Below are 17,557 nucleotides of genomic sequence, written 5' to 3' on the forward strand. Positions count from 1 at the left end.
CTAGCGGCGCAGCATGCCTGCCTATCTCTGTGAAAACAAATGCCTTTTTAAATTAATATTTGAGTGAGATTATTGTAGGTTATGGGCACGTTATGTAATGTCCAGATTATTTAAAACACTTTGCCATACACACATCAATATCCATAGTTCTGTTAGGCCCAATTATTTAAACTTTTTCTTTATTGAGAGGGGAAACACGACTATGGCAATAACTGTTACATCAGTGTTGTTCTCTACTCCTGGCCCTGGACCCACAGGGTTTGTAGGCCTTTTGTTACAGACAGTAGTAACATACCAGACTAAACGATTCAAGGGCTTGATGATTAATTGATTAGTAAGGGCTAGAACAAAATCCCCTGTGGGTCTACAGGACCATTTTGTAAGAATACTGCTATTAGGACTATAACTCCGGCATTACTTTCACGAACAGAGGAGAGACTGGGTGTCAAAAAACGTATGTTGAGTGTATCTTTTATTCAACGACTCTGGCATGACTCTCCCCTGTTCTGCTGTTCCCCTACCTTCCCAGAAGAGCAGAAGGAATGGAGAGGTCCATCCTGCTTCATCCTTTGCAGACCTCCAGCTGGGTCTGCAAAGGAGGGAGGGGGACTGTGACAGGGGAGGGGACGAGTGGGCCGAAGAGGTCCAACTGACCCAGCAGGCTGTGGAGGCCGTCAACAAGCTGTGCCGCAGGCCCAAGTTCATGGTGCTGTGTGGGGACATGGTCCATGCAAGGTAAAGACAAAGTTCAAAGGAAAGACACCTGAGCCTTAACAGGTGTGAACATGAGAATATTTCCCGTATTCATATGGTAGACATACCGTATAGAAGAGAGCAGTCCAGTCATGCTTTGACAATGATGGGATCCTTTTTGTGTCACTGTCCCCGACATGATGCCATCGTTTGTATTCATAACAACAACTGGGAGTGGACGAGTATAGTTTTCATTGCAGTTGTGTGACCACAACAGTTTTATGCCCAGCAGCTATGCAGATGCACTGTTACTGACATTCTGATAAATCAGTTTGAAAGTCTCTGATATTATATGGGTCTATAAAGGGAATGGAATATGGCTGTTATATAATGATTAATGGATTCCCCTTTCCCACTGAGATTGTTCTGATTAAATGCATGCACTCTTGAGAACGTTAGAGTGTTTGGAATCATTACAGAATGTTCTCTATGAGAGGCAGAAGAATGAGCCGCATCTTGATACCGGCGGACTTAACAGTAGACTCCCTCCCACTACTGTATCTGTGTGATGTTTTATCAAAAATATATGAGGGAAGTATTTGCCTCTAGGAAATTTTTCACAAATGGTAGATCTTGGAAAAATGATGAGTTTTATCTACTCAAATAGATCTGAGTCTGGCTTGGGAGAAAGCAAGAGGGCCTTAAGGAAAACTAAACTCCCATTTGTCAATGTAAGAAAAAATGCAGAAAAACCCAATCCTTCCCTGTGTGGTTTTAAAGAGGAGAACAAGTTTGAGTGGTGTTCTCTGTGTTCTCTGTATGCCTGAGAGGCATTAGCGGGGAAACAGGTGCTGGTGGTGAATGTAATTAAGTGAGCGGCTATAGCTTGGTGAGTGTTTGATGTCCAGCTGACTAATTTGATAACAGGGTAAGAGGAATCGGAAGGCTAGACCCACTGCAGAGATAATATTGTTGCACGCCAACGTGCTGCTTTCCTACTACCTTTGCCTGACAATTAGGGACTGTGGGGTGCTTTGCCTTCCAAGGGTGGATCTGTGGAATATTTGGCTCTGATGTGCATCTGCAGACGTCACCAGGCTTGTCTGTCTGTCTTCTCTGGGATGTATACTATATGTGTCCAATATAGTTCTCATGAACATGATTTTAACATGACTATATAAAGGTAGCATTTTTCTGTAGTGTTTGTTCACATTTTGCAGAATGCACATTTAGCTAAATGACAAGGGAAAAATCTTACTTCTGCTTACATAAGAAATGCTGTGCATACAGATGACCCCAGAGCTACCCTCTTCCTCTCCTTTTGTCCATGCTTAGTAATAATGACCTCCAATTTGCCTTGTACTGTACGTTCTGCTGACAAACACTATAATGTGGATACATTTATACATTAAACACATTCCACTCCTGCACAATCCTCTGAGTGCTCGGTAAGTAACTCATATTTTCCATGACTGTACAGTTTAATGCAGGGAAACTTAAATCAGTTCTACCAAATCTCTATCAACATGTTAAATGTGCAACCAGAGGGAAAAAATTCTAGATCACCTGTACTCCACACACAGAGACGCATACAAAGCTCTCCCTCCAAATGGTAAATCCGACCACAACTCTATCCTCCTGATTCCTGCTTACAAGCAAAAATTAAAGCAGGAAGCACCAGTGACTCAGTCTATAAAAAAGTGGTCAGATGAAGCAGATGCTAAACTACAGGATTGCTATCACAGACTGGAACATGTTCCGGGCTTCTTCCGATGACATTGAGGAATACACCAGATCAGTCACTGGCTTTATCAATAAGTGCATTGAGGACGTCGTGCCCACAGTGACTGTACGTACATTCCCCAACCAGAAGCCATGGATTACAGGCAACATTTGCACTAAGCTAAAGGGTAGAGCTGCCGCTTTCAAATCTTACAAGAAATCCCCTATGCCCTACGACGAACCATCAAATAGGCAAAGCGTCAATACAGGGCTAAGATTGAATCATACTACAACGGTTTCGACGCTCGTCAGATGTGGCAGGGCTTGCAAACTATTACAGACTACAAAGGGAAGCACAGCCGCGAGCTGCCCAGTGACTACCAGACGAGCTAAATCACTTCTATGCTCGCTTCGAGGCAAGCAACACTGAGGCATGCATGAGAGCATCAGCTGTTCCGGATGACTGTGTGATCACGCTCTCCGTAGCCGACGTGAGTAAGACCTTTAAACAGGTCAACATTCACAAGGATGCGGGGCCAGATGGATTACCAGGACGTGTGCTCCGGGCATGTGCTGACCAACAGGCAGGTGTCTTCACTGACATTTTCAACATGTTCCTGATTGAGTCTGTAATACCAATATGCTTCAAGCAGACCACCATAGTCCCTGTGCCCAAGAACACAAAGGCAACCTGCCTAAATGACTACAGACCCGTAGCACTCACGTCTGTAACCATGAGGTGCTTTGAAAGGCTGGTCATGGCTCACATCAACACCATTATCCCAGAAACTCTAGACCCACTCCAATTTGCATACCTCCCAAACAGATCCACAGATGATGCAATCTCTATTGCACTCCACACTGCCCTTTCCCATCTGGGCAAAAGGAACACCTATGTGAGAATGCTATTCATTGACTACAGCTCAGCGTTCAACACCATAGTACCCTCAAAGCTCATCACTAAGCTAAGGAACCTAGGACTAAACACCACCCTCTGCAACTGGATCCTGGACTTCCTGACTGGCCGCACCCAGGTGGTCAGGGTAGGTAGCAACACATCTGCCACGCTGAACCTCAACACTGGAGCACCCCAGGGTTGCGTGCTCAGTCCCCTCCTGTACTCCCTGTTCACCCACGACTGCATGGCCAGGCACGACTCCAACACCATCATTAAGTTTGCTGACGACACAACAGTGGTAGGCCTGATCACCGACAACGACGAGACAGCCTATAGGGAGGAGGTCAGAGACCTGGCCGGGTGATGCCAGAATAACAACCTATCCCTCAACGTAACCAAGACTAAGGAGATGATTGTGGACTACAGGAAAAGGAGCACCGAGCACATCCCCATTGTCATCGACGGGGCTGTAGTGGAGCAGGTTGAGAGCTTCAAATTCCTTGGTGTCCACATCACCAACAAACTAGAATGGTCCAAACCCACCAAGACAGTCATGAAGAGGGCACGACAAAGCCTATTCCCCCTAAGGAAACTAAAAAGATTTGGCATGGGTCCTGAGATCCTCCAAAGGTTCTACAGCTGCAACATCGAGAGCATCCTGACCGGTTGCATCACTGCCTGGTACAGCAATTGCTCAGCCTCTGACCGCAAGGCACTTCAGAGGGTAGTGCGTAAGGCCCAGTACATCACTGGGGCAAAGCTGCCTGCCATCAGGCGGTTTTAAAGAGGAGAACAAGTTTGAGTGGTGTTCTCTGTGTTCTCTGTATGCCTGAGAGGCATTAGCGGGGAAACAGGTGCTGGTGGTGAATGTAATTAAGTGAGCGGTTATAGCTTGGTGAGTGTTTGATGTCCAGCTGACTAATTTGATAACAGGGTAAGAGGAATCGGAAGGCTAGACCCACTGCAGAGATAATATTGTTGCACGCCAACGTGCTGCTTTCCTACTACCTTTGCCTGACAATTAGGGACTGTGGGGTGCTCACAGTCTGTGGGGTGCTCACCAACCCCTCTTTTACGCTACTGCTACTCTCTGTTCATCATATATGCATAGTCACTTTAACTTCTTATGGCTGCAGGGGCAGTATTGAGTAGCTTGGATGAAAGGTGTCCAGAGTAAACGGCCTGCCCCTCAGTCTCAGTTGCTAATATATGCATATTGTTATTAGTATTGGAAAGAAAACACTCTGAAGTTTCTAAAACTGTTTGAATGATGTCTGTGAGTATAACAGAACTCATATGGCAGGCAAAAACCTGAAAAGAAACAGGAAGTGAGAAATCTGAGGTTGGTCGATTTTCAACCCAGGCCCTATTGAATTCACATTGGGATATGAATGAAGCTGCACTTCTTAGGGCTTCCACTAGATGTCAACCGTCTTTAGAAACTTGAATGAGCCTTCTACTGTGTTGTGGGCCTGAATAAGAGCTGAATGAGTCAAGTTTCCATCCTAATGATTGATTCTATACTTAGTTTGAAATGTTTCTTCGACCTGTAATATAACTTTTTGAAGTTTTTGTCCGAAGTAATGCTCGACCTGCACGAGCATTTGGATTTGTATACCTAACGTGCTAACAAAAGTAGTTACTTGGACATAAATAACGGACATTATCGAACAAATCAAGCATTTATTGTGGAACTAGGATTCCTGGGAGTGCATTCTGATGAAGATCATCAAAGGTAAGGGAATATTTATCATGTAATTTCTGGTTTCTGTTGACTCCAACATTGCGGCTAATTTGATTATTTTTCTGAGCGCCATCTCAGATTATTGCATGGTTTGCTTTTTCCGTAAAGTTTTTGAAATCTGACACAGCGGTTGCATTAAGGAGAGGTATATCTATAATTCCATGTGTATAACTTGTATTATCATCTACATTTATGATGAGCATTTCTGTTGAATCCATGTGGCTATGCAAAATCACTGGATGTTTTTGGAACTGGTGAATGTAACGCGCCAATGTAAACTCAGATTTTTTGATATAAATATGAACTTTGTCAAACAAAACATATATGTATTGTGTAACATGAAGTCATATGAGTGTCATCTGACGAAGATCATCAAAGGTTAGTGATTCATCTTATCTCCATTTGTGCTTTTTGTGACCTTTTCTTTGGCTGGAAAAATGGCTGTGGCTTGGTGGTGACCTAACATAATCGTTTGTGGTGCTTTCGCTGTAAAGCATATTTGAAACCGGACACTGTGGTAGGATTAACAACAAGATTACCTTTAAAACGGTATAAGATACATGTACTGTATGTTTGAGGAATTTTAATTTCAACAGATTTCTGTTGCTTTGAATTTGGCGCCCTGCACTTTCACTGGCTGTTGTCATATCATTCCGTTAACGGGATTGCAGCCATTTTAACCATACCCACATGTACATACTACCTCAATAAGCCTGACTAACCGGTGTCTATATAAAGCCTTGCTACTGTTATTTTCAAATGTCTTTTTACTGTTGTTTTATTTCTTTACTTACGCACACACACCTTTTTCTTTCGCACTATTGGTTAGAGCCTGTAAGTAAGCATTTCACTGTAAGGTTCACATTTCACTTGTATTTGGCGCACGTGACAAATAAACTTTGATTTGATTTTGATAAGTAGGGCACGATTTCCTCTCATTCCCCTTTATCCCTCCATCCCTCCCTGATCAGTTGCATTTATAGGTCACTGTGATTTCACATGTCCCTACCAAATGCATAGTGATAGTCTAACCGTCCAGGGTTTGGGGACATTTTAAATGGCCTGCCGTCTCTCTTAGTTACCGTCAGGCAGCCTGAGCAGGTTGTGTGTGCCAGGTGCATTACAAGCTATGTCCGTCACACGCACAGCCGTTTCCACGGCTCCCACTGCCGGGGGGGTGGGGGGTAACTGCCAGGCAACACTCCCCAAATGACATTTGAAATCCCCAAAAAGCTGTTTGTGTTTATTTACAAACAGAAAAAAAACTATTTTGCTGGCCAGGGGAGGTTGCCTGTCCACAAACAGTGCTGTCAGGGAAAGACAGGAAATTGGCCCCAAATGTCTCCTGGCTGGGTGTGTCTTTGAGTAAACATCTCCCTCCCCAACTTGTTTGCATACCTCACTTTATTGTGTGAAAATATCTCATATTTCACCATTCTTCAGTCACCACGAAGGGAGAAAGGCTATATAATTAATTAAATTCTCTACTTGTATCCTTCAACAACGTACATTATCACTGTAGTGATCAGGAAAACACAGGGCCTTGAAGGACTCAGCGACTGACAGTTTGATCATCCATCACCTTTGTTAACTACCTGTGGTGTGCCACAAGGCTCCATGCTGGGCCCAATGAAAATGCCCATCCCTGACTCCCTACTCCAGAAATCCACAGGTCTCCTTCCCTAACTAACAGCTGTCAGAGGAAACATATCCCCTGTCACCATCCCATTCCGTGCTGCTATTATTGACAAATCTCGCTGTGATCCCATGGCGGCAGGTAGCCTCGTGGTTAAGAGCATTGGGCCGGTAACCAAAAGGTTGCTATTTTAAATCCCTTGATGTGCCCTTGAGCAAGGCACTTAACCATAATTGCTCCTCTAAATCGCTCTGGATAAGAGTGTCTGCTAAATGAGTAAAATGTAATCCCATCCCAGGAGAGACTGAGGGAGAGACCCATCAAGGACTCTCACAGAGAATGAAGAGCCGTGAAACGTTCAGGGAAGGAAGGATGATTAGATTAAAGCAACATGCTGGACTAAACATACTCCTAATGAGCACTACAAAGGACTTCAGCGGTTGGTTAGGGGACGACAGAAGAGCACATGAATGGGGGAAGGTAAGAGTGAGGTTAGTCTCTGACTCCCAGTAGTATAGAATATAATAATATGCTGAATGCCATATAGCATATGCATTTATCCAGTCACGTGTGCATACATTTTACGTATGGGTGGCCCCGGGAATTGAACCCACAATCCTGGTGATGCAAGCACCACGCTATACCAACTGAGCCATACAGTCCCCCTCCACCCATGCGGAAGCCTTCTAATTGTAGTTGAAGGCAGATAAAGTGGTACTCTGGAATTGAGCAGCAGCAGCGCATAATTTGGACAGGAGAGAGAGTGGGGAAATCAGGCTCTGTGTGTGTGTGTGTGTGTCTGAGTGTGTGTGTGTGTTTTGCTGATGGGGACATCCAATGGGAAGAGCTTCTAATGGGTTTATGAGGGGTTTGGGGACAGTGGAGAGGAAAGGAAAGGGGAGGAGGAGAGAGGAGACTATGTAGGGGGGGACCCCTACAGAGAAGAGTTAGAACTAACTGTCTCTGGTACATCTGCGTCAGAATGTACTGGCTGGCTCAGTTGATTCATAGTGAAGTCAATACAATACTTTGTAATACTGCCTGTGCCCTTGTTTTGTTATAGCTTTTGTGAATGACCTATTATGTATTCATTTTTATATAGTTTTTATCTTTTAGACTAATTGTGATGCATATTTTTGTACTTTTTCTCAAGGACAAGGTTGTACGCACATGAAGTTAAGCACAGTATGCAGTCTGATGAATATGGATACATGGGTTATATACAGTATTTGGCTTGACTGAAGGACTAGCAGCTGGAGAACCCTTCAATCTCCTAAATGCTTGAGCCAACAATGTGGTATACAGTACAGGACTCTTGTTTTCTCAGCAGAGTCCCATCGGAATGTGTTTATCCAGACCTGTCAAAATCCTTTCTTTCTCAGATATTCTCTGAGCTCAGCTCAGCCTATTAAAGTGTGCCTTTCGCTGTCTAAATAAAATGATACCATCATAGAAGCTAGTGGCCTCATAGAAGCTAGCGTTGCAATATTTGGTATTTAGGGGTATTTATTAGGATCCGCATTAGCCGCTGCAAAAGCAGCAGCTACTCTTCCTTTTGTCCACATACATCATAACTTTAATATCAGAAATCAATGGGTGAATGAAAATCAGCATCACAGCTAGACATGTGGTTCTAGGTTACAGTTGCTGTCAATGCCGTAATGGGGTTGTGTCTACAGAAATCACAGCTCGCCATGGTTCATGAATCTCAATTGACGTGTTGGGCAATTTCATGGTAATAATGCTGAGACTCCGATATTTCACTTTAAAATGTATTACACATTCATTTTTTTTAGAACAGTGCAGATGCAAAGTTTGGTAACAGAATGATGGCACTAAAACAACACAAAGTGTCATCCTGTTACCCATCTTTGCATCTGCACTGTTCTTCAAGTGAACCTAAATATGTTTTTGTAAAATTTGCCGTGGAAATTGAAAAAATGAATCATTGTGCATAAAGTTGTATGGTTTATTTAACTTTGTAATCATTTCACATTTTTAGGTACTAGGGGGGTAACTAGCCCCCTGGGGTAGCTGCCCCCCCCCTCCTGTAATTCACATTAAGACCACAAGATGTCACCAAATTATTTCCCCAACACTTTACCTGACTGCCACTGCTCTTGCTCAACCAAAAATGTCATCTGTGGCATCACAACTTTTGGATATATTTATACAAAATAATTTTGTGGTAAGTTGATCAATTTTTCATATAATTTTTTTTATATAAAAAAAAATATATATATATATATATATATATATATATATATATATATATATATACTGTATATATACAGTTGAAGTCGGAAGTTTACATACACTTAGGTTGAAGTCCTTAAAACTCGTTTTTCAACCACTCCACAAATTTCTTGTAAACAAACTATAGTTTTGGCAAGTTGGTTAGGACATCTACTTTGTGCATGACACAAGTAATTTTTCCAACAATTGTTTACAGACAGATTATTTCACTTATCATTCACTCTATCACAATTCCAGTGGGTCAGAAGTCAACATACACTAAGTTGACTGTGCCTTTAAACAGCTTGGAAAATTCCAGAAAATTATGTCATGGCTTTAGAAGCTTCTGAAAGGCTAATTGACATCATCTGAGTCAATTGGAGGTGTACCTGTGGATGTATTTCAAGGCCTACCTTCCCACTCAGTGCCTCTTTGCTTGACATTTCCAAACTCCTGAAGGAGCAATTTCCAAACTCCTGAAGGTACCACGTTCATCTGTACAGAGAATAGTATGCAAGTATAAACACCATGGGACCACGCAGCCATCATACCGCTCAGGAAGGAGACGCTGTCTCCTAGAGATGAACGTACTGTGGTGCGAAAAGTGCAAATCAATCCCCGAACAACAGCAAAGGACCTTGTGGCGGTTTGAAAGAAACCGCCTTGTCTTAAGGTACACAGTCCTGTGTGGGGTATTTAGGGTTAGGGGCCATCTGTTAGATTAGGCGTCAGTTCCTCACAGTTCCTAAAATATTTATTTGCAGATGAGAACATACAAGAAGAAAAAAGACTGTGGAAGCTATGGCTCTGAGGTGCATTCATTGTAGCTGGGGATTTTAACAAGGCTAATCTGAAAACAAGACTCCCTAAATTGTATCAGCATATCGATTGCGCAACCAGGGCTGGAAAAACCTTGGATCATTGCTATTCTAACTTCCGCGACGCATGCCCCGCTCTCCTTTCGGAAAAGCTGACCACGACTCCATTTTGTTGATCCCTGCCTACAGACAGAAACTAAAACAAGAAGCTCCCGCTGTTCAAAGCTGGTCTGAACAAGCTGATTCCACACTCCAAGACTGCTTCCATCACGTGGACTGGGACATGTTTCATATTGCGTCAGACAACAACATTGACGAATACGCTGATTCGGTGAGCGAGTTCATTAGAACGTGCGTTGAAGATGTCGTTCCAATAGCAACGATTAAAACATCCCCAAACCAGAAACCGTGGATTGATGGCAGCATTCGCATGAAACTGAAAGCGCGAACCACTGCTTTTAATCAGGGCAAGGTGACCGGAAACATGACCGAATACAAACAGTGTAACTATTCCCTCCGCAAGGCAATCAAACAAGCTAAGCGTCAGTATAGAGACAAAGTAGAATCTCAATTCAACGGCTCAGACACAATAGGTATGTGGCAGGGTCTACAGTCAATCACGGATTACAAAAAGAAAACCAGCCCGTCACGGACCAGGATGTCTTGCTCCCAGGCAGACTAAATAACTTTTTTGCCCGCTTTGAGGACAATACAGTGCCACTGACACGGCCCGCAACTAAAACATGCGGACTCTCCTTCACTGCAGCTGACGTGAGGAAAACATTTAAACGTGTCAACCCTCGCAAGGCTGCAGGCCCAGACGGCATCCCCAGCCGCGCCCTCAGAGCATGCGCAGACCAGCTGGCTGGTGTGTTTACGGACATATTCAATCAATCCCTATCCCAGTCTGTTGTTCCCACATGCTTCAAGAGGGCCACCATTGTTCCTGTTCTCAAGAAAGCTAAGGTAACTGAGCTAAACGACTACCTCCCCGTAGCACTCACTTCCGTCATCATGAAGTGCTTTGAGAGACTAGTCAAGGACCATATCACCTCCACCCTACCTGACACCCTAGACCCACTCCAATTTGCTTACCGCCCAAATAGGTCCACAGACGATGCCATCTCAACCACACTGCACACTGCCCTAACCCATCTGGACAAGTGGAATACCTATGTGAGAATGCTGTTCATCGACTACAGCTCGGCATTTAACACCATAGTGCCCTCCAAGCTCGTCATCAAGCTCGAGACCCTGGGTCTCGTCCCCGCCCTGTGCAACTGGGTACTGGACTTCCTGACGGGCCGCCCCCAGGTGGTGAGGGTAGGCAACAACATCTCCACCCCGCTGATCCTCAATACTGGGGCCCCACAAGGGTGCGTTCTGAGCCCTCTCCTGTACTCCCTGTTCACCCACGACTGCGTGGCCACGCACGCCTCCAACTCAATCATCAAGTTTGCGGACGACACAACAGTGGTAGGCTTGATTACCAACAACGACGAGACGGCCTACAGGGAGGAGGTGAGGGCCCTCGGAGTGTGGTGTCAGGAAAATAACCTCACACTCAACGTCAACAAAACTAAGGAGATGATTGTGGACTTCAGGAAACAGCAGAGGGAACACCCCCCTATCCACATCGATGGAACAGTAGTGGAGAGGGTAGTACGTTTTAAGTTCCTCGGTGTACACATCACAGACAAACTGAATTGGTCCACCCACACAGACAGCATCGTGAAGAAGGCGCAGCAGCGCCTCTTCAACCTCAAGAGGCTAAAGAAATTCGGCTTGTCACCAAAAGCACTCACAAACTTCTACAGATGCACAATCGAGAGCATCCTGTCGGGCTGTATCACCGCCTGGTATGGCAACTGCTCCGCCCACAACCGTAAGGCTCTCCAGAGGGTAGTGAGGTCTGCACAACGCATCACCGGGGGCAAACTACCTGCCCTCCAGGACACCTACACCACCCGATGTCACAGGAAGGCCATAAAGATCATCAAGGACAACAACCACCCGAGCCACTGCCTGTTCACACAGGTGCATCAAAGCTGGGACCGAGAGACTGAAAAACAGCTTCTATCTCAAGGCCATCAGACTGTTAAACAGCCACCACTAACATTGAGTGGCTGCTGCCAACACACTGACTCAACTCCAGCCACTTTAATAATGGGAATTGATGGGAAATGATGTAAAATATATCACTAGCCACTTTAAACAATGCTACCTAATATAATGTTTACATACCCTACATTATTCATCTCATATGTATACGTATATACTGTACTCTATATCATATACTGCATCTTTATGTAATACATGTATCACTTGCCACTTTAACTATGCCACTTTGTTTACATACTCATCTCATATGTATATACTGCACTCAATACCATCTACTGTATCTTGCCTATGCCGCTCTGTACCATCACTCATTCATATATCTTTGTGTACATATTCTTTATCCCCTTACACTTGTGTTTATAAGGTAGTAGTTTTGGAATTGTAAGCTAGATTACTTGTTGGTTATTACTGCATTGTCGGAACTAGAAGCACAAGCATTTCGTTACACTCGCATTAACATCTGCTAACCATGTGTATGTGACAAATACATTTTGATTTGATTTGATTTGAACATGCCCTGAAGGCAGTAGAAAATTGGCAGACCTTAAAGGGGGCTGCCAGGGTGCTCAACATTCCACCAAGAACCCTACAGCACCACAGAGGAAAGGAGGAGAAAAACCCAGGCTTCAGCCAAATGGGTGGGGTGCCAGCCTTCTCTTCCACGCATGAAAGTGATCTTGTCAACCACAGTCAAACAAATGGAAAGAGCCCTATTTGGCCTAACATCATGGGACGTGAGAAGACTCGCCTTCCATCTGACAGAGGTTGGGAATCAAGCACAGGTTCAGCAAAGGAACGGGGTATGCAGGGCTCGATTGGTGCAGTGGCTTCATGAAGCGCAACTCTCAACTATATGTTTGAGTACTGTAAGCAACCGGTCTTCTGAGGGCCGTGGGCTTTAATGAGCTTAAGGTTGACCAGTTTTTTACGGCCTATGAGGACATTTTAAACAGCGTCAGGGACATTTCGCCAATGAGGATTGGGAACATGGATGAGATGGGAATACAAAGTGTCCAGAAACCGTTGCCTGTGGTGGCCACCCAGGGAGAAACAGGTTGCACGGATGACCAGAATAGAGAGGGGCTTCACAGTCACAGTAATTTGTGCTATCAGTGCAGCGGGGCAGTACGTACCGCCCCTCTTCATCTTCCCCCGGAAGAGGATGAAAGAACAGCTGCTGGTTGGAGCACCTCCAGGGTCCATTGGAAGGGTGAGTGACTCAGGCTGGGTCGACAGGACCATCTTTGTCGTCTGGCTCCACCACTTCACCCATAGTTTTGGTTGCATCCCTGAGGAACCCCACATCCTCATCCCCGATGGGCACCCCTCCCATTAGACCCTGGAGGCTATTCTGACGGCAAGAAGCCAGGGTGTGATTCTCATCACTCTGCCACCCCACTGCAGCCACAAGATGCAGCCGTTAGACTGTACCGTTTTCAAGGGTCTGAAGGCCTTTTACAACAGGGCAGCTGTGTATGACGACCCATCCTGGGAAAACGATAGGTACTGTATATACCAAATGTCTGGCCTCTTCGCAAAGGCCTATAACAAGTTGGCCAGTGTAGAGAGAGGAGTGGGGGGCTTCCGGGCCAGTGGGCTGTAGCCTTTGGAGAAGGACATCTTCACAGAAGCAGACTTCGTGTCCGCTGAGGTTATAGAGTGGCCCATTGCCGGTAAGAAAAAGTCATTCAAATTAACGAAACGTTGCAGAAGCAGCATGTACTTGGTAGAAAGTGTTTATTGTACTAACACCTATGTATTACTTTTGTTGTTTATTTAATTTTTTTCAATTTAAAGTTTTATTAAATTAAGTTCTTGTTTTTCAATCAACCAACAAAACACATTCCACATTCACAGATGTGACAGACTTTTAAAAGATAGAAATACAAAATAATAATATATATATATATATAAAAAAACAATAATAATAATAAAAATTAAATATATATATGTATAAATATATAATTATTTTAAAAAACCATATAAAACTTGCAGCAGCACTATCAAGGTTCTTATTAGCTATTTCCAGCCTTAGCTGAGACGACGAGCAAATCATTCGTTTTTAGATTTTACAGCACCTTACACAACATGTATCTGCTCATTTCCCTAATCACCCCATTCACTCTGTCCAATTTGAAATATAGTTGAGTAGTGGAGACCAGAGTCTATCAAACTTGGGCTGTCTCTTGTGGAGGTCATAAGTGAGCTTTTCAAGAGGAAGAAAGTCAACAATCTGGTCAATCCACATTTTAAATGTAGGAGGGGTATTAGAGGCCCACAATAGAATAATACATTTCTTAGCAAAGTATGTAATAGTCATAAGCACATTTTCTCTGTCAGGATCAAGAACAAAGTCCTGCTGGGCATTAAGAAGATGGATACACGGGGTCATATCAAACTGTACCTCTAGTATTTTCTGTGCAGCAGTATGTATAGATTGCCAAAATCTGGCAATCTTTCTACAGTTCCAAAATACATGCATATAGGTTCCACTTTCAGAGGTACATCTTTTACAGTTAGGAGAGATGTCCGTTTTCATTCTATGGAGTCTCAAAGGAGTGTAATAAAATTTGTACAAAAATGTGTAATTAGATTCTTTCATTTTTACATTAGTAGAGGAGCAGTATACCCTGTCGCAAACCTCCGCCCATAACTCATCACTGATAGTCAGACCAAGGTCCTTTTCCAAGATTATTTTCAAAGGAGAAAATTCTCAGAAAGGAGTCTATAGATACAATATATTTTGCCTTTAATGGATTGTGCTGTGACAAGAAGGGTTTCAACTTCATTCAACTGATTTCTAAACCTCCTCTTGGAAGTAAATTAAGAAATGACATGTCTAATTTGAAGATATATATTTTTTTTAATGGGATCTTGGCACATTGAATTCACTGCAGAACTCTTGATAGGATTTCAGTGTAGTGGTTTTCTGATGAAATAGGTCTGAAAAGGTCCTGATTCCTAGAGTATGCCAAAGATTAAAGTTGGCATCCTTCAGGACTTTTGGCAAGTCTGGGTTGCCTACCATGGGCGAGTGAGAACATATTTGAGAGGAAATGCCCAGGTATTTCTTACAGTCCCTCCACGCTAGTAGGGTGCTGTAAATCACAAAGGTTTTGGCTATGTTGCCCACTTCACTAAAGTTATTAATGAATATAATTGAGCTTAGTGGCAATGAACCACAGGATTAGGCTTCGATCTGAATCCATGTTGACTCTTGTCTGTTTGTGATCCATGTTAGCATGTTGCGGATTTGGGCAGACCAGTAGTACAACTGAAGGGAGGGAAGGGCAAGACCACCCTTAAATTCAGGTTTCGATAGAGTGGAGACCCTGATCCTAGGTTTTTTATTGCCCCATATAAATTTGGTGATGCTTTGGTTAGTTGTTTTGAAAAAGAAAACTGGGAGATAGCATGGGAGCATCTGAAATAAATAGTTCAGTCTAGGGAGGATGTTCATTCGGATGACATTAATTCTTCCTACTAAGCTAATTGGGAGGGAGATCCAGGTTTGGAGATCGTTCTTGATTCGATCCAGGAGGGAAAGATAGTTTTCCTTGAAAAGGCTATTCAGTGTCTTCCATTGGAATGTCTTCATAGAGTTGGTGAGTGTAAGATTGAGAGGACAGACAGTGGATTTGTTAAAATGTATCTTATAACCTGAAAACTTGCCATACTGAGCAATTGTGTCTGAAATGGGAGGGAGGGATTTCTCAGGGTTGGATATGTAGAGCAAGACATCATCCGCGTAAAGCGAAATCTTGTGCTGCAGGCCGCCTGCAGAAACACCCATATTACTTGGATTGCTCCTTATCAACTCTGCCAGCGGCTCCGTCCCCAACAAGTAGAGCAGGGGGGACAGCGAGCACCCTTGTCTTGTGCCCTGTCCCAAAGCGAATCTGTCAGGATTCAGTCTGTTTGTAGTCACCATGGCATTTGGATGAGAGTATAGTGATTTGATCAATTTAATATAGTTTAGGCCCATATTGAAATTGAGAACAGAAAGCTCCACTCCATCCTGTCGAACACCTTCTCAGCATCCTGTGAAGCCAGTAGGACAGGGGTGTGGAACACCTTCTCAGCATCCAGTGAAACCAGCAGGACAGGGGTGTGGAACGTCTTCTCAGCATCCAGTGAAGCCAGCAGGACAGGGGTGTGGAACACCTTCTCAGCATCCAGTGAAGCCAGCAGGACAGGGGTGTGGAACACATTCTCAGCATCCTGTGAAGCCAGCAGGACAGGGGTGTGGAACGTCTTCTCAGCATCCAGTGAAGCCAGCAGGACAGGGGTGTGGAACACCTTCTCAGCATCCAGTGAAACCAGCAGGACAGGGGTGTGGAACGTCTTCTCAGCATCCAGTGAAGCCAGCAGGACAGGGGTGTGGAACGTCTTCTCAGCATTCAGTGAAGCCAGCAGGACAGGGGTGTGGAACACCTTCTCAGCATCCAGTGAAGCCAGCAGGACAGGGGTCTTCTGTGCGTTTACTTGATCAATAATATCAAAAAGACGGCGAATGTTATCAGAAGAGTATCTGTCTCTAATAAATCCAGTTTGGTCTGCTTTTATTATTTTGGGAAGAAGAGTGTTTAGTCTTTTGGCGAGCAATTTGGTAATTATTTTGTAGTCGTAATCCAACAAGTTTATGGGCCGAAAGGACGAGCAGGATAGAGGGTCCTTGTCTTTTTTGAGCAACACTGTAATGCGAGCTATGTGCATTGAGTCTGGGAGAACTCCATTTTGCAAAAATCATCCAGCATTGGCATGAAAATAGGGCTAAGCTGGGGCCAAAAAGCTTTGTAGAACTCTCTGGGGAATCCATCTGGGCCTGGGGACTTGTTAGGTGGCATGGAGGTAATTGCCTCCAGGATCTCCTCAGGAGTGAAGGGGGAGTTGAGATCTTCTTGGTCGGTATCTGATAGTTTAGGTAGCGAGATTCCCTCTAGGAAGGAGTGGAGTTCTGCCTCCGTGTGTTTTCTCTCAGAGGTACTGTATATAGTTTGCAGTAAAAATCATGAAAAGTTAAATTGATATTTTTTGGGTCATATGTGACCTCGTCCTCTGCTGTTCGGATAGCCATGATTGTACGCTCTGACTGCTCTTTTTTTAATTGGTAAGCAAGCAATCTACTGGGCCTATTGCTATACTCATGGTATTTCTGTTTAGTAAAGAAAACTTTTTTTTTTTAATCTCCCGAGTATAGTCCAAATTCAGTTTGACTTTGGCTGCTTTAAGTTGACTCCAGGAGGTGCTGTCTGGGGATTGTTTATGTACTCTTTCACAGCTTTCTAGCTCCCTCTCAAGATCTAGCCTGTGTGCTTCCATTGCTTTTTTCTTAGAGGAAGCATATGCAATTAGATTACCTCTTAGTGTGGCTTTCGCAGCATCCCACATTGTGTCCGGAGAAACAGGATAATCTTTGTTGTCTTTGGTGTAGTTGTCTATCTATGTCAAATCAAATCAAATTTTATTTGTCACATACATATGGTTAGCAGATGTTAATGCTAGTGTAGCGAAATGCTTGTGCTTCTAGTTCCGACAATGCAGTAATAACCAACAAGTAATCTAGCTAACAATTCCAAAACTACTACCTTATAAACACAAGTGTAAGGGGATAAAGAATATGTACATAAAGATATATGAATGAGTGATGGTACAGAGCGGCATAGGCAAGATACAGTAGATGGTATTGA

At 43.8% G+C, this 17,557-nt stretch overlaps 1 protein-coding gene across 1 annotated transcript in view; it reads left to right on the plus strand.

Annotated features, from left to right (window-relative positions):
- The window catches only part of LOC139377149 (calcineurin-like phosphoesterase domain containing 1), a 38,886-nt gene that overhangs the window by 5,687 nt on the left and 15,642 nt on the right, over positions 1–17,557 (plus strand). Inside the window, 3 exon segments of the mRNA XM_071120164.1 lie at positions 530–566; positions 568–735; positions 3,079–3,083. Of these exon segments, the coding sequence (XP_070976265.1) occupies positions 530–566; positions 568–735; positions 3,079–3,083 (210 nt within the window).

Source organism: Oncorhynchus clarkii, chromosome 20, assembly GCF_045791955.1.
Source record: "Oncorhynchus clarkii lewisi isolate Uvic-CL-2024 chromosome 20, UVic_Ocla_1.0, whole genome shotgun sequence".
Classification (NCBI taxonomy): Eukaryota; Metazoa; Chordata; class Actinopteri; order Salmoniformes; family Salmonidae; genus Oncorhynchus; species Oncorhynchus clarkii.